The sequence below is a fragment of the Leucopleurus acutus genome (genome assembly GCF_964270905.1).
Source record: "Leucopleurus acutus genome assembly, chromosome: 4".
NCBI lineage: Eukaryota > Metazoa > Chordata > Mammalia > Artiodactyla > Delphinidae > Leucopleurus > Leucopleurus acutus.
The window spans coordinates 85,815,939-85,834,161 of record NC_139146.1 but is presented as its reverse complement, the minus strand read 5'-3'; the positions used below and the strand labels follow the sequence as shown (position 1 = coordinate 85,834,161).

The 18,223-nt window shown below is 37.7% G+C and overlaps 1 protein-coding gene across 2 annotated transcripts in view; it reads left to right on the top strand.

Moving 5' to 3' along the window:
• The first annotated feature begins 2,215 nt into the window (after positions 1–2,215).
• Positions 2,216–18,223, top strand: part of UBA6 (ubiquitin like modifier activating enzyme 6) — a 79,497-nt gene continuing 63,489 nt past the window's right edge. For both annotated transcript variants that reach the window (XM_082838363.1, XM_082838365.1), the window contains exons 1-2: positions 2,216–2,314; positions 6,340–6,402. In XM_082838363.1, coding sequence (XP_082694489.1) covers positions 2,244–2,314; positions 6,340–6,402 — 134 coding nt within the window. In that variant the 5' untranslated portion in view covers positions 2,216–2,243. The remainder of the gene's footprint in view (positions 2,315–6,339; positions 6,403–18,223) is intronic.

Sequence of the window (18,223 nt, the reverse complement as noted above, 5' to 3'; positions counted from 1 at the left end):
TGATATTCCAATTTTCTTCCCCATTTTGCAAATGTAAGAATACATTTAAATCTGGGTATCTGTTATATTGTTTGTTTGAAATAATTCATACTATACTTCACCAAATCATGACCTCAGTTTTAAGAACACCATTATTTTCTGTACTGATAAAAAAGAAAAAAAATACATTGCAATTTCAAGGAAGTTAAAATGTGGAAAAATGTGGGTCTTAGATAATATTCAGTATATTCATTTTCTATTGCTGTATAACAACTTACTATAAACATAGTGGCTTAAAACAACACAAATTTATTAGCTCACAGTTCTAAGGTCATAATTGTGGGCCCATCACAGCTGGGTTCTCTGCCCAGGGCCTCACAAAGTTGAAATCAAGGTACTAGCAGACCTGTTGTGATCTGGAACTTGGGGTTTTCTTTCAAGGTCATGTAGGTGTTGACCAAATTTAGTTCCTTGCAGCTGTAGGCCAAGGTCCCCTTCTCCTTATTGGCTGGAAGCTGGAGGCCACTGTAAGCCCCTAGAGGCCATTCCCATTCCTTTCTATGTGCCCCCTTCCCTTTTCGAAGCCAGCAATGGAGATTTTCCCTCCCATCAAATTCCTCCTCACACTCTGAATCTCCTTCTCCAGGAAAAGACCAGTCTCTTTTAAAGGTAGCGAGGCAATTTACAAATAAACAAACATACACCAGAAGGTGACAAATCTCAAAAAAGAAAAATTTTAAAGTGTACACTTGATTTTCCCTCAGTCTAGAATGCTCTTCTGCTAGATATTCACAGGACTCACATCACTTAGGTTTTTAGCTCAAATGTCACTTCTTCAAAGAGGCCACCTTTGACTACTATGTCTAAAATTGTCTCTGTCCTCCTCCCCAAGTCTCTTTTCTTCACCTTATAAAGTTTTCTTCATCGTATTTACTTTCTAATGTTATTTTTCATTTATTTTCCATTTTTTTGCCTTCCCACAATGAGACTGATGAAATCAGGGATCACTGTATCACTATCACCTAATCATCATCTAGTCATTTGGCCCTAATGTTTAACAGGCATTCAATAAATATTTAAGAAGGAAAGAAACAGGGAAAAGAAATTAGGAGAGAAACTGGTGTTATTTGCGGAGCGAACCTTTCAAAGATATTTATATCTATTAATTTTTGAATAAAGAGAGAAGACAGGGGATTAGTCCAGTCCTAGAGCAGAACCTTGAAAGAATGGGACACAGACCAAGTTCATTTTCATGATTATGTAGAAAAGGTACACAACTTGATTGAGAGATCTGAATGATGGCATAGGTGAGCAATATGAAGTTTCCAGGTATTTGGAGATGTGCAAGTTGAAAAGAGAAGAGAGACACAAAGGATAATGCCCTTTTGCCTGGACCCTCTCTCCACACCAGAATGGGAAGAAATTCTAAGTAAAAATATCATACATTACAGATGATATAAATACATAGTGTCAAAGTATTTGCCAGTTTTTAAAATCCTACAGACATTTCTCCAAACATACACTTATTTAGAATGAAAGATAAATCGTAATATTATTGAGTCACACTAATTCTTGTTGTTTTCCAAGAAAAGTGAAAGGGGAGTCAATGGAAAGGGAATTAGATGAGAGGTCCTTACACATATGTTCAGGTACTTAATCTGGCAAGTCACACCAACCGTAAATTTCTGTCCCTCACAAATTGAAGGGGGCAACCTGGATGACATATGCCATTCCTAGCTCATAAAATCACGATTCTATCAAATTTGTGACAGTGCTTGACACGTAGTAGACGTCCAAAATTATTTGTTAAACGTGTAACGTCTTAAAATGGAATCCCAGACTGGAAATCCGGAGCTACTTATTACTAGCTTTTGGGGTTTTTAAAAGTATAAAATGAAAGGGTTTCTTCTTCCTGCTATAAAACTCTTAAGGATTTTGCTACGCAATCCTATCACTTCGCTGGCCGCTGGAATCCTCTGTGTTTGGTAGGTGACTCGTACCTTCAGTGTTTTGGTTCGGTTTACATCTGCCAGACGCCAGTCGCAACATTCCATTCCCTGCAATCACCTACAGCAAAGCCCACTCCACGACCACACCCAAACCGGAAGCCAGGACGCCTCTGGGCTTGACGGGAAGGCGCCGCCGGGCTGCGCGCTCCCCCAGGCCCGCCCCCTCCGGTGACGTCACCGCCCGCCCCTTGACCTCACAGTCCTGCCCCCTTCCCTGCCTCCCAATATCCAGCAGCGGCTGCGTCTCAGGAGGCGATGGAGGGCTCTCAGCCGGTGGCCGCACGTCAGGGGGAAGAGGCGTCCTGCTCCTCCTGGGGGGCCGGCAGGTGAGAGGACGTGTGTGGGCGCGAAGAAGCAAGGCGTGGCGGGCAGGACCCAGAGCCCGGCTTTCTGCTTCTCCCCCTAAGGCGGGCAGGGAGTGCGCGAGAGGCCGCGGGGCTGGCCAGAGCCGGCCCTGGGCGGCTAGGGGAGCGCGCGGTGTGGGTGTGGCGGCGTGGGCTCCGACCTCTGCGACTGCCGGCTTCGTTGAGGAAAAAGCCCACTTATCGCCCCTTTCAGCGCTTTCTCAGTTCCGGTTGGGGTTTGCCATTCCTCCTTCCTCCCAGTCACCGGACGTGGAGGGGAGGGAGAGGCTCCGGCGGGGAGTTCTGGTCCGAGTCGCTCGGTGTGAGCTTCCCAGACCTGGTGCCGGACACCTTCCCTCCTTTCGATAAAGTGAAAGCTAAGCTCTGCTATGCGCTGTCCTCCGCTGAGATCCTCTGAAAACTATTACCAGAGGGAACTTGGTAATAATGAATCAGTGGTAGTCAGGACACTCTGAGGCCTCTGTTGACTGCACTTTAAAAAGAAAGAAAGAAAGAAAAAGAAATCCAGGAAAAAAACACGAGTTACCTATTCTTATTTCCCAGTTGGTGTTGAGGTTCACGTCTTTTCCATTCTGGCAAAAATAGAGGGGAAATGTGCGTGTAGTTCCTGTTTCAATCATTTCGTAATTAATAAAGCGGATAGTTAAATTCTGCCCACTACCAGAATACAATATGCCAAAGATAAAAGTGGCGCAGATTTGATTTTGAGCTAATGTGAGTGTTCACAAACCTGTAGCATTTTCACCAGCTTCAGACTGAAGGGATGCTTTTTGGTACCATGGTATTGCCTGCCATTGCCAGCATTGCCAAATTTACTTGGGAGATATTATGTAATACAAACAAAACCTTCCCTTATTTAAAGCATTTTTGATCGCCATGTAGACCTTATCATAAGAATGATTTTTGAAATATTCCAGTAAGGCAGAACTTTCTGAAAAGTAGGTGCCAGTTGTATCGTTAAGTGACAGAACTGGTTAGAATGTAATGCTCTACTCATGTTTACTTAAGAGCTTTACCCACTAGACTATTGCCCTCCATGCAAGGAAGATAGCTAGTGAAAGTATACCAGGGATAAGAAAGCTGTAATAAAAATTTTTGTTACAGTGCCAGGGTATATTGTGTATTTGTGTGTTTTTATTAGCTAGAAGCTGATATCACTTGATCATCTAATCAATATTTGATAACAGAAATAGTCACATTTTGATATTATATTTTCAAATACTTTAGCTTGTATAGCAACACCAGGCCTAGAAAATAAGTTTCCAAAACTGGATTTTGTGCTATCACGTTGTTTTTAGAATCCTGTGATTGATAATTAGAGCTTCCCAAAACCTAGAATGGATCACACTTTTGCCAAGATGATATTGATCTTAGCTGTCACTGTGGCTCAGGCCCAAATGTCCCAGCTGGTTCCCTCTGGCTAGGAACTATTTCTGTTTCCCAGTGTTTACCTATTATTTTTCTTTCTGTGCCATGCTGTGAAAAAATTGGAATGAACTGCGGTAAATGATACATCACTTTGTGTCTTGTTACACTAGTATGTTTAACCTTTTTTTAATTTTTAAAATTCATTTAACATATTTTTTTTTTTAGTGCTTTCTTCATGCCTACTGTGAGAGGCAATAGGCAGTATAATGTGGTTGTCAGGAGCTAGACTGATTAGATTCAGGGCTCTGCCATTTACCTGCTCTGTGACCATGGGCATATTATTTAAGTTAATCTCTGTCAGTCTCAGGTTTTTTCCTCTGTTCAATGGAGACAGTAATAGTGTCTATCTCATAAAATTGTTGAAAGGGTTAACTGAGTTAGTACATCTAAAGCACTTAAAGCAGTGTGTGACACATATTTGCTCTTGTTATTAAATGTCAGGTACTGTTTTAGGGATTTGGAATACAGTAGTGAATTCCTAATGGATCATATATTCTATAGGGGAAGGCAGATGATAGTTAATGATAATGAAAAAAATACATAATTAATGATTTGAAGAAAATACAGCAGGTTGACAAGTTAGGGAGCCACTTCGTTGATTGTGTTACTAAACCAAACTTGGTCTGCTTCCCCAATGCACACCAAAGCCAATCTCCTGGCACCAGGTAATGGTGAAGAAAAGTACAGTTTATTGCAGGGCCAAGCAAAGAGAATGGGCAGCTCATGCTCAGAAGACAGAAACTCCCCATTGGCTTTCAGGGAAGGGTTTTTAAAGACAGTCTGAGGGAGAGGGTTGTGGGGTGTGTGATCCATGCTCAGTTCTCTGATTGCTTGATGGTGAGGTAACAGGGTAATGTTTTTGGAACCTCAATCATCAACCTTCTGGTTCCAGCTGATCAGCAGTTCAGCACACAGTTAACTTCGTCCACCTGGTGGGAGTTCTAGCATCTGCAAGACAACGAAAGGTCCTTGACTTTGTTTTATGGCTAAACTGTTATTACTTTGACTGCTTTCCTTTGTTTCTACATTTTCTCATCACTCTGATTAAATTTGCTCTTTGGAACTCGGGGAAAGCCTAGGAGGCTAAAACTTTTGTACAAACAAGCGGGGAGGGGAAATCTGTCCCAGGGAAGGCCCCACAGGGTCCTGCTCAGTTTCAATGGGGTGATCTCGAATGGTCTGTGATGTTTGTGAAGCAATATTTTAATAGAGGCTTAAATGGTAAGAGTCAGTTTTTCAGAGATCTGAAGGAAGAACATTTGAAGCAAAGGGAATAGCGAGTATAAAAACACTGAAGAGATAGCAAGCCTGGCTTTTTGAGAACCATCAAGTAGGCCAGTGTAGTTGAAGATAGTGAGCAAGAGGGAGAGGTGTGGGCGTTGAGGTTGGACAGGTAACTGGGAGACATACATAAAGGCCCTATTATGTATGCTAAGGTGTTTGAATTTTGTTCTAATGGTAAAGAAAACTTACTGAAGGATAATTCTAAGTTAGGGAGTAATGTCTGACTACATTCTAAACGTTTTAGGCTGTTAGATGGAAAATTAATTAAAGGGCAGGGCAATAGAAATAGAATAGTTTAGGAGGCCTTTGAAGTAGTTCAGATGAGATATGATGATGGTTTGGCCTGAGATTGTATTGACTGAAATGGTGAGAAGTGATCAGATGTGAGATCCCTTTTGAAGGTAGAACTAACAGCGCTCACAGATAGAGAAAATAAGGGAACAAGTAAAGATCCTTAGATTTTTGGCCAGAGCATGTGAGTAAATGGTGGCATCATTTGCTTGGTGGTCCCAAGTGAGTTGGGAAAGACTGGGGAAGAATAGATTAAGCAAGGGAAATTGAATTCTATTTGAGGCTTGTTATTTTTTTGTTGTTTTTTGTGGGGTTTTTTTTTGTGGTACACAGGCCTCTCACTGTTGTGGCCTCTCCCATTGCGGAGCACAGGCTCCAGACGCGCAGGCTCCGCGGACATGGCTCATGGGCCTAGCTGCTCCGCGGCATGTGGGATCTTCCTGGACCGGGACACGAACCCGTGTCCCTTGCATCAGCAGGCGGACTCTCAAACACTGCGCCACCAGGGAAGCCCGAGGCTTGTTATGTTTGTGATACCAGTTAGACATCAGAATAGAGATATTGTTCTGGCAGATGCATAAAATCTGGAGGGCAGAGGAAAGGTCAAACATGTAGAAATAAGCTTAGATATCATTATATGGTAAATTCCGAGTGTGTATATTATAGAAGGTTTATGGGGCACTCAAATAAAATTGCTAAAATATAGATCCATCAGAATATATGTAGCATTGATAAACAGCACGTGAGAATAAAGCAACCATGGGCTCTAATTTTATAATACAGGGTAGGCAGTCAGTGAATTTAATCTTGATCTGTTTTTAAAATCTAAATAAAGTGGTAAATAATAAAATATATATCTGGTTTGTAAAACCTGTTTTAGTAACTAGTGAATCTGATCCCATGTATAATTGAATATGAGTATTACAGAATATGAGTATTGAATAGCCATACTGGCCCTTATAAGTTATGTTTTCTTTTTTCAGTGTGAATACAAATTTGCCCAATATGCCAACAGAATCTGTGGAGATTGATGATGCATTATACAGGTAAGAACATTATGGAAACTGAAACATTTTCCCCATTCATTGTTCTCCAGTAATGGAGTAGTTTTATTCAAAGACACCACTAGGCCTATGCAGAATTTTGTAATATATATTCTAAGAGTTCCACTCAAGTTAAAAATTCGGGTTTCTTTTTTTGTTTTTTTGTTTTTTTTTTTTTTTACTATAGGCTGAAAGCTTGAATAATATTTAAATCTTGGTTGTGTTAGGTTTAGGTGATATGACTAAAAATGATTTTGCTATCCACTACAAAATATACCTCTTGTTTCTGGACAGGAGTACATATTTATGTTCTTGATAGTGCAGGAGTCTCATGAAAGACAATTCATTTCACTTTAGTTAGTTATACAGTAGCATCTAGAGACCATGTTAACTTCAGTGTGATCTCATTAACAACATTGCATGTTTGCACTGTATAGACAGTGGAGAAGTATTTTGTGATTGAAGATCTGTGATTTGAATGGAATTTAGTGGGACTTTTTTTACCATATTTTTTCATGAAATAAAAATACTTTTTTCAAAATTAAAGAAAAATTAAAAACACATAAATTGCTGTCATTTCTAGTAGATACTTTGAGATGTTTGCATGAAAGATAGTATACTCTCAGTTTAAAAGTTTTTAGATTTCCTCTATAACTAATCATGAAAAAATAAATTTTATATAGGTAAATTTGGAACAATAGGCTCATCATGTATTTTGGATTTCTTTCTATATTTTTTTATGTGGGATGCAGAGTCAATTTTGAGCAGTTTAGGAGGAGCTGATACATACCACCTGGTATGTTGATTTCAAGTCACATTTTGCGCTATACCTTGGAAGAAGAGATAAAGACTAACTTGTTTTGCTTATGTGAAAACTGTTTCACCATGTGGTCTCCTGACTATGATTATACTTCCGAAGTCATCTTAAATTTGGACTCTTCAGCTGTAATTACGATGTTCTTAATGTCCTTCTGATCATATTCTTAGGAAAACAAATGGCAGCTCCTTGAGATAGCATTGGCTAATTTTTTTCATTATTTGTTACCGTCCTTGTGAAACATTTTTATATCCCTCCAATCCTATAATGACTGATTAATGAACATAATTTTCAGTAAACCAGAGATTAAATTTTCCATTTGCAAAGCTAGGTAAGTAGGCTTACAGTTCACTTGTAGTCAGTTTGCTGGACTGAAAGTAATAGAATACAGCAATTTAGGTATCATATATAGCAGTTCATATATGATCAGGTATTGCTGGATCATAAGGTAGTTCTATTTTTAATTTTTTAAGGAACCTCCATACTGTTTTCCATTGCATCTGGACCATTTTACATTCCCACCAACAGTGCACAAGAATCCAGTTTCTCCACATTCTCACCAACACTTGTTATTTTCTCGGGTTTTATTTTTGTTTTATTATAGCCATCCTTACAGGTGTGAGGTGCTGTCTCGTTGTGTTTTTGCATTTCCCTGATGATATGTGATGTTGAGCACCTTTTCATATTCTTGTTCGCCATTTGTGTGTTGTTGTTGGAGAAATGTCTAGTCCTTGCCCATTTTTTAATTAGGTTATAGGCAGGGTGGGGGGGGGTTGCTATTCAGTTGTAGTTTCTTATATATTTTAGACATTAAACCCCTTATCAGACACCTGGTTTGCAAATATTTTCTCGCATTCCATAGTTTGCATTTTCATTTTGCTGATTGTTTGCTTCACTATGCAGAAGATTTTGAGTCTGTGGTAGTCTCACTTGTCTGTTTTTGCTTTTATTGCTGTGCTTTTGGTGTCATATCCAGGAAATCCTTGCCAAAACCAATGCTGAGAAGTTTCCCTCCTATGTTTTCTTCTAGAAGTTTTATAGTTTCAGGTCTTTTGTCTACGTTTTTAATCCATTTTGAGTTGATTTTGTGGATGGTATAAGGTAGAGGTCTAAATTCTAATCTTTTCATCTTTTGTTTTGGAAATCCAGTTTTCCCAATGCTATTTGTTAGTCCAAACCTACCTTTTCCTCTGAGTACACTGGCCATACTAGACTACTTCTTACCATAGTTTATGCGTTTACACCTGTTGTCTTTTCTTTTTTCTTTTTAGTTTATTTTTGGCTGGGTTGGGTCTTCATTGCTGCGCAAGGGCTTTCTCTAGTTGCGGTGAGTGGGGGCTACTCTTATTGCAGTGCGTGGGCTTCTTATTGCGGTGGCTTCTCTTGTTGTGGAAAACGGGCTCTAGGCACACATGCTTCAGTAGTTGTGGCGCATGGGCCCAGTTGCTCCGCAGCATGTGGGATCTTCCTGGACCAGGGCTTGAACCCGTGCCCCTACATTGGCAGGCAGATTCCCAACCACTGCACCACCAGGGAAGTCCCCAAGGTCAATACTTTAAATACTATTTATTTATTCCTAAATATTGTCATTGAAATTTGTTTAATATTTACTAGGTATACAAGTTTTTCCCAGATATGAATAATTGAATCTCAGGTTATAATTATTTGTAAACATTTAGGCTTTCCTACGAAACTGAAACTCTGTAAAATCTACAAATCTTGAATGTTAACTAAGTCTGATATTTGTACATATATTTAGGTAGGAAATATTTTTAGGGCAGTTTCAATACCTACTTTAACAAAGTGGTTTGCTAAATATATTTCACTTTTTTCTTACTACTCAATCTTAAATTACCTCATAGTTACTGATCAACTAAACCTGAAATTATTCTCAGAATCTAAAGATTTCTTTTTTGGGGTAGGGGAGCACTTCTAAAAGCATTCTGGGCTCCATCTCTATTTCATTTTGCATCTTTATTGCCAGCAAATTGCTGGGTGAGTTAGACAGCTAGTTAGACTTGAGCCAGTTCTGTAGATCTGCCCATTTCTTTTCCTCTGAAGATATGCCTGAGCCTGCTAATCCCAAGATTTATCTAAAGAAATGAATGAGTCCTAATTTAGGACTAAAGCCTTGGTTGTCTAACTCTGCTTTTACCAAAGAACTCTCTGTTGGAGGTAATTAAAACTAATTCAGATAGTGATACTTTGCTGTCTCTTTTTTTATGTTCCTTGCATATAGGTTCCTGTGTAAAGATCACTATAGGAACAAGGCGTGAATATCAGAGCAGCACCAGGGCATTCTTAGCTTTCTGGATTAATACAGTCATAATAGTATCAAAACTGTGTGTGTTCTAGTGTAATACTAGAGGAAACTTCTCTGGCTTTTGAGATAACAGTTTTTCTGGATTTGCTTCTACTCCTCTTGACTTCTTTCTGAGACTTTTCTTAGTCTGCTCTTGCTTTGCCTGCACCATGAATGCCAGGTTCCAACTTGAGGATTTTTCTCTCAGTTCATACTCTAGTTCACATCCATTTCCATGATTTTAGCTTTCTGTCTATATTTGAGTCCCTTTCCGCAGCTTTCTTCTTCCAAGTTCAAGACCTTTGTTTTTAAATGCACACAGGATGCTGTTTTCTTGTTTGTTTGTTTTGACTGTGTTGGGTCTTAGTTGAGGCACACGGGATCTTTTCATGACGGCACGCAGTCTGCTCAGGTTTCTCTCTAGTTGTGATGTGCAAGTTTTCTCTCTCTAGTTGTGGCACACAGGCTCCAGGGCACATGGGCTCTGTAGATTGCAGCACATGGCCTCTCTCGTCGAGGTGAGCAAGTTCAATAGTTGTGGCACGTGGGCTTAGTTGCCCCGTGGCATGTGGGATCTTAGTTCCCCGACCAGGGATTGAACCCGCATCCCCTGCATTGGAAGGCAGATTCTTTACCACTGGACCACCAGGGAAGTCCACAAGGTGCTTTAAAGGTAAACCAGGCAGATGTTCAGCAAATAACTACCTTTTTTTTAATTGACACATAGTTGATTTACAATGTTGTGTTAGAATATCTACTTCTTAGAGAAACACTATGGTACAGTGAAATGAACATGGTCCCTGGATTTAGAGGATAATGTTCACATCCAATCCTGACATTTATATGAACCAAAACTAGTTATTTAATCTTTCTACTTCTCATGTGTAAATAAGAATAATTTAATCTTTCTACTTCTCATGTGTAAATAAGAATAACATCTCTTAAAAATAATATCTAAGTCTTAAAGTGTTCACGCAAAAACTTAATATAAAATTTTCAGCATTAAGTAGCACTCAACACCATTGGAATCCTTTTCCTTCCCTCTTCCCATTCTCAAGCTTAATTAAATGGTGCCACACCCACTCAGTAACCTAAGCTAGAAACCTTGGTGTCATCTTAGGTTATTCCCTGTTTGTCATCTTCCAAATTAACTTTTTTAAATCCTTTATTTTTAAACAACTCTTAATTCCAGCTTTTTCATTTTTCTCTCCCTGCATTTGGAATCTCTCAATTGAGCTATTATAATATTCTCTTATGTGTTCTCTTTAAAACTATTCTTGTCTCTAATCCATCTTTCATAAGTTATTCAAAGTTGTATTTTTGGCACTTAGCATGGAGTCCATGGCTTCTTGGCTTAAAATCCTTAAATGATTCCCTATAATCTACACTGATGAGGCCAAACTGTACAATACACATTTAAGCCCTTTTATGGATACAGCATAACAGTAGCTGACAGTTTGAACTTAGGTATTAGATATGAATTTGAATCATTCTCCATCATTTATTAGTGTATGATCTTAGGTTACTTAACCTTTAAGTCCAATCATTTCTTTCATTTATTCATTAAATATTTAATGAGAAAATGTGCACAAATTGCAAATAAATCATGAAGAATAGTACTGTACCTATGAATTCAGTAGCTTCTAATTTACCATGAGTTATGGCCATATCTTTCTTTTTAGACTCCATGTCACTTCTCACCACTTTACACTCTGACATCCTATTCTTTAGCCTTGTTCAAAATTTATGTATATATTGTCAGGGTCTAGGATTTAATTTTGCCCTATTTACAAGCTAAAAGCTAGCCTATTATTCTTTAGTGGATGCTAACATAAGGTGTGAAACATCTGGGTCAGAGACAGAGGATTTCATTACTTATAGCAAACAGCATGGGCATCAGCCTGCCCACTGTTATCAGTGGGCATAATTTGTGTGACTTAAATTTTTTTAAAGCTTTTTAGTGCAGAATATGGTTTATCTTGATCAATGTTCTGTGTGCATTTGGAAAAAATGTGTATTCTGTTATTTATTGGATTGTCCTATCAATGTCAATTAGGTCAACTCGATTAATAGTGTTGTTCAGCTCTTCTGTATCATGACTGATTTTCTGTCATTCTTTATATCAGTTACTGAGAGAGCGGTGTTGTCCATAATTTCCTGTTTGTATATTTCTTATTTCAGTTCTACCAGTTTTTGCTTCACATAGGTTGAAGCTCTGTTATTAGTGCATAAACATTTAGAATTGTTATGTCCTCTTGGTGTATTGACCATTTTATCATTATGAAATGGCCCTCTGTATCCCGGTGATTTTCTTTGCTCTGAAATCTGTTTATCTGATATTAAAAGTCTGCTTTTCTCTTGCTTATTGGTAGCATATCTTTTTCCACCCTTTGACTTTCATTTGTGTATTCAAATTGGGCTCCTTATAGATAGAATATAGTCGGATTTTTCTTTTTATTCAATCTGACAGTCTTTTTTTATAATTAATTAATTAGGCCGCATTGGGTCTTAGTTGTGGCGCGCAGGCTCTTCCTTGCAGCGTGCGGGCTTCTTTATTTGTGGCACACAGTCTTCTCTCTAGTTGTGGCACACGGGCTTCAGAGCGCAAAGGCTTAGTAGTTGTGGCACGAGGGTTTAGTTGCCCCGCAGCTTGTAGGATCTTAGTTCCCTGACCAGGGATCAAACCCGCGTCCCCTGCATTGAAAGGTGTTTTCTTCACCACTAGACCACCAGGGAAGTCCCTGACAGTTTGTCTTTTAATGGAGTGTTTACACCATTTAAATTTAATGTGGAATGTTGATACTGTTTTTGCTGTTTGTTTTCTAATTGCCTAATCTGTTACTGGTGTTCCTTTTTTTCTCTCTCTCCTTTCTTTTGGTTGAATAATTGAGTATTTTAATTATATCTTATCTCCTTTAATTGGCATGTTACTCTACAGGTGTCCCTCACTACCCTTGGGGGATTGGTTCCAGGAGCCTCCATGTACACCAAAATCCATGGATGCTCAAGCCTCTTACATCAAGTGTTGTAGTACAGTGAGTGCAGTTGGCCCTCCATATCCTCAGATGTGAATATGGAGGGCTGACTGTATAGTTATTGAAAAAAATCCACGTATAAGTGGACCCACACAGTTCAAACCTGTGTTGTTCAAGAGTCAACTGTACTTCTTTCTTTTGCCTTTTTTAGTGATTACTTTATGGTTTATAGTGTACATCTTTAATGTGTCACAGTGTATGTTCAAATCTTATTCTGTCACTTCCTGTATAAGAAGGTTACAACAGTGTACTTCTGTTTTTCCTGTTCCAGGATTTGAGTTATTGTTGTCTTAACATTTTACTTCTACATATGTTATAAACTCACAGTACGTTATTGGTTTTGGCTTAAGCAGTCAATTATCATTAAAAGAGATTTTAAAAATAAAGAAAAGGGGGTTTTGTATTTATCCATAGATTTGTCATTTCTGATATTCTCTATTCCTTCGTGTAAATTAAGATTTCCATCTGGTATCATTTTCCTGAGGATTTGCTATAACATTTCTTATAGTGAAGGTCTGCCAGCAATGAATTCTTTCACCTTTTGTATGTCCAATGAAGTCTTTACTTCCTTTTTTTGAAATTGAGTATAGAATTTTAGGTTGACAGTGTCTTCCTTTCAGTGTTATAAAAATGTTGTGCCGCTGCCATCTGATTTGTACTGCTTTCCTGGGAGAAAGTTGTCATTTGTACCCTTCCTCTGCATGATCTGTTTTCTCTGATTTTTTTAATATTTCCTCATCATCCCCAGTTTTAAACAATTATGATATGCCTTGGTATAGTTTTCTTTATATATCTTGTTCTTTGTTTGTATCATGGTCTGTGAGTTTATTGTGTTCCTGGAAAAATTTTAACTGTTTAGTTCTTCAGTTTTGTTTTTCTCTCCCCCTTTCTCTAGTCTCTTTCAGGGACCTCAGTTTCACATATATTAGACCAAGTGAAGTTGTCCTGCAGCTCATTTAAGGTCTGGGTTTGGGGGTTTGTTTGGTTTTTTTTCCCAGTCTTTTTTGTTTTCATCTCTGTATTTCAATTTGTAAAGTCTATTGCCATGTCTTCAGGTTCACTTCTGCAGTGTCGAATCTGTTGTTAATTCCATTCAGAGTATTTTTCATCTTAGATTTTATAGTTTTCATCTCTAAAAGTTTTGCTGCTTCTTGAGCATATGAATTATATTTTTAATTATTTTAATGTCTGTTTACACATTCTATCATCTGTCATTTCTAAATGTGTTCTATTGTTGATTTTTCTGTTCACTGTAAGTTGTATTTTCTTGCTCTTTTGCATATCTGTAATTTTTTAGTGTATGTCAGACATTATGAATTTTACATTTTTGGTTGCTGGATAACCTTGAATTCCTTTAAATATTCTTGAGCTTTTTCAGGGACACAGTTAAATTACTTGAAAATAATTTTATTTTCTCAAGGCTTACTTACTTTTAAGCTTTGTTAGGTGAGATGAGAGGAGACTCAATTCTGAGGCTACTTTTCCCCCAGTATTGATGTAATATTCTTTGGAGTATTCTATCCAGTGCTCTCTGTATTATAAGGTTTTCCATTTGGCTGGAGAGGAACATAAACTCTTTCTGACCCTTTTTAAAAACAGTGATTGTTTCACTTGCACTTGTCACCTGGTTCTTTCCCCAGCTTGAGGTTGTTTCCTCATCGTAACTTAGCTGAAGACTCAAGGAGAACCCTCTACAGATGTCTGGTGTTCTCTCTGTGCATCTTTCTGCTCACAAATTCTAGCCTTGAATTCACAGCTCGCTCTCTTCAATTCAACAAGGAGACCACCAGGCTCTTCTTGGGTTTCCCTTCCTACTCTGTCTCCTGGAAACTCCAGGCTAGGCAATCATAAAACTCACCTCATTTATTCTTCTCCTCTGAGATTACTGTCCTCAGTTACCTATTTTCCAGTGTCTCAAATCTATTGTTTCATTTATATTGTCCAGTTTTCAATTGTTTAAGGCAGAAAGAGGATAAATCTGGTCCCTGTTACTTAACCAAGGCCAGAAGTAGAAGTTTTAGGTACATACTATATATCTCTTACCTGCCATTCTTTTTCATGCTTTTCTTTTTCCTAGCATAGAATGCTTTTCCTTCTTCGATTAATTTAACTCCTCTTAAGTCTTCAGATTTCAACTTGGAGGAACCTCATTTGTGAAGCTTTCCATGACCTCCACTGATAGAGATAATCACTTTCTCTTCTGTATTTCAGGTTCCCTTAGTTTCTGGTACTTCTGTATATAGTACTTAATAATGGATTATTTGATTATTTATCTCCCCCAATAACATGTCGCAGGCATCCTCCTAGGTATTTTATATATTTTATTTTAAATAATTTAATCCTCACAGTACCTCATGAGGTTGTTGCTGTCTTGATCCCCACACAGTGCCAGTGCCTGCCTTGAAATAGATATTTTAATAAATTTATGAATGCCTGAAGATAATTGAAGTACATCCAGAAGATAGTGATTAGAGTGTTGAGGGGGACTCAAAATGATGCCATGTTTGGAGTTGTTTAAGGAACTGGAGATGTTTAGCCTGGAGAAACCTGGAGGAACCTGAATACCATCTTCAAATGTTTGGAGGGCTGTCACATAGAAGAGGGATTACACAAGTTCCCTATGGCCCCAAGGAGGTAAAATTAGGACTAGTGGTCAAAACTACAGGGAGATATTGTACCTTCATTAAAGGGAGAATCTTTAATAAATAGGGCTCTTTAAAAGTAGAGTAGTTAGCCTTGGAAATTTCCTTTTTACTGGGTACATTCACTGATATGTTGCATGTCTATTTAATACAGTCAGCTGTAATGTATCAATGCTGGGCTTGAAGTTACACTCTCAGCTCTTTAAATCCCATCCGGTAAGATTTAAGGGTCAATTGCAGAGTACCTGCCATCGCCTAGCACAAACTAGGCACTCACTTAGTACCCTTACCCTTGGTGGCCAGCATTGAAAAGGCAGGTAATTTAATCAACTGTTGAGAATTTGTCTGAGATTATATGATTCTTTGAATTTGAGACCTGAGGACAAGTAGGAGTTATTCAGGCATAAAATAGTGGGGGAGAGGAATATTCCAGAAAAACATCTAATAGCCAAAGAGAAAATACGTTTGGAGAACTGAAAATCTTTAGTACACCTGGAACATGGAGTTTGTTGGTAGAGTGACAAAAATGAGACTGGAGAGCCAAGCAGAGACTAGATTATGAACAGCTTTGTGACTAATATTAGAGTCTAGACTTTATCATAAGGGATATAGGAAACCACTGGAGTTTTTAAAGCAGGAAAATGATTTGACCAGATTTGTATTCAGAAAAGTAATTCTGTCTTACTTAGTTGGAAGTTAATAGGTAATATGTAAAACTGAAAAATCAAGAAAAAGTACAGACATGTTATTGAGAAAGAAGGGGGTAAATATTAGAAGAAATAACTAAAAGAATTGAGGGTGGTTGGTCTTAGGACTTGGGAATCAGGGTAGGGAAGAGTTAGGTCAGGAACTGATTTTTTTTCTTCCTGTAAAAGCCTTGTAGAATGATTTAACTTTCTTAATCTATGTGCAGTGTAGTACAGTGGTTAAGAATATGGATACTAAGACCAGACTGCCTGGGTTGAATCTTGCCTCCACTATTTATAAATTGCTTAATTTCTCTATAAAGTTTTCCTCTCTGTAAAAATGGGAATAACAACAGAACTTATAGAATTTTTGTGAGGATTAAATGAGTTAATACAAATAAAACACTAAAACAGTGCATGGTGTGTAATAAACACTGAGTTTTAGCTGTTATTCTTACATGTCAGCACTGTTCAGGTACTAATATATAAGGAGGATAGACAAATTTACAATCATAGTGGGGCATTTTTTAAATGTTGCTTTTAGTAATCAAGAGAACAAGCGAACAAAAAAGTCAGAACAGGTATAGAGTTCATCAACATGATTATTAAGATTAATCTAATGCACATATAAGGAATGTTGTATCTAACAACTGTAGAGTACACATTCTTTTCAAGAACCCATGGAACATTTGTAAAATTGACCAAAGAAATTCTCAAATATTAAAGAGTGAAAATTATATAGATAGTGATGTCTATTCACAATACATTTAAGCTAGAAGTCAACACAAAAGGTAATTGTAAAATTCCTCATAAAATTAGAAATTTAAAAATACACTTCACATGAACCCATAAGTCAAAAAAAGAATCATGATTAAAATTGGAGAATCAAATTTTGGAGAATCAAAATTTGGGATGCTGTTTAAGATCAGTTAAAGTTCTACATGTGGGGCTTCCCTGGTGACGCAGTGGTTGAGAGTCCGCCTGCTGATGCAGGGGACACGGGTTCGTGCCCCGGTCCAGGAGGATCCCACATGCCATGGAGTGGCTGGGCCCGTGAGCCATGGCCGCTGAGCCTGCGCGTCTGGAGCCTGTGCTCCGCAACGGGAGAGGCCACAGCAGTGAGACGCCCGCGTACCGCAAAAAAAAAAAAAAAGTTCTACATGTGTATTTTAGAATAGAAAACCTAAAAATTAAGGAGTTTTTATTTCAGGAAACTCAGGGAAGAAAAATAGAAAAGTAGAATTATTAGCATAGGAAACATTTCAAAAGCCAAGTTCACAGGCAGTGGCCAAGGGCTAGTTCCCATAAGCAGGCTAAAGATCAGGCCTGCTATGTTAACTTTTTCCAGCACATTAAGGATTTGAAACTATGGGGGCTTTGATACACTGCCAGGAGGAGAGTAAATTGGTACATCCACTTTGGAAAACAGTTTGGCGTTATCTAATAGTTAACCCTGCATTTCCTCTCCTAGATATGTGTGTTATAGAAACTACTACACTTGTACCATGACACATATATAAGAATACTCAGTCTTATTATTGGTAACTGTCCAAAACTGTAGAATAGGTAAATTATGGTAAATTATCACAATAGAATAGTACAGTATAATAGAATACAACATGAAATGAAAATCAACAGCTACGTTGATATGAATAACTCATAAAAGTATTCAAATGATCCTGTTTATATAAAGTTCCAAAACAGACAAAACTTAAATATATTGTTTAGGAATACACAAATAAGGGTTGTAAGACTATATTATACACTGTTCCATACATACCATAGTAGATGTTCAATAAATATTTCATAAATAAATAAATCGATTTTATCTCTGAAGCAGAAATGGTGAATACCAATTTAAAAAGAAAAGTCTAATAGAGAACAGACTTGTGGTTGCTGTGGGGAAGGGATGGATTGGAAGTTTCGGATTAGCAGACACAAACTTATATATATGTAGAATGGTTAAACAACAAGGTCCTACTGTATAGCACGGGGAACTATATTCAATATCCTGTAATAAGCCATGATAGAAAAGAATATAATAAAAGAATATATATATATATATGTACAACTGAATCACTTTGCTGTATAGCAGAAACTAACAACATTGTAAGTTAACTATACTTCAATAAAATAAATTTTAAATAAACAAAGAAGAAAAGTCTAGCTTTTATTATATATTGTAGGGAGTAAGGATGGAAATAGTAAAGATAGCTTGTGTTTATAAAGTTTCTTCTTACTAAACAAGAGACCCTTTTTCAGGCTTTTATCTTGAATATCAATAGATGAAATATGGAAATTAAATAAACACCTATATATTAAACATACATTAAACCAGCATC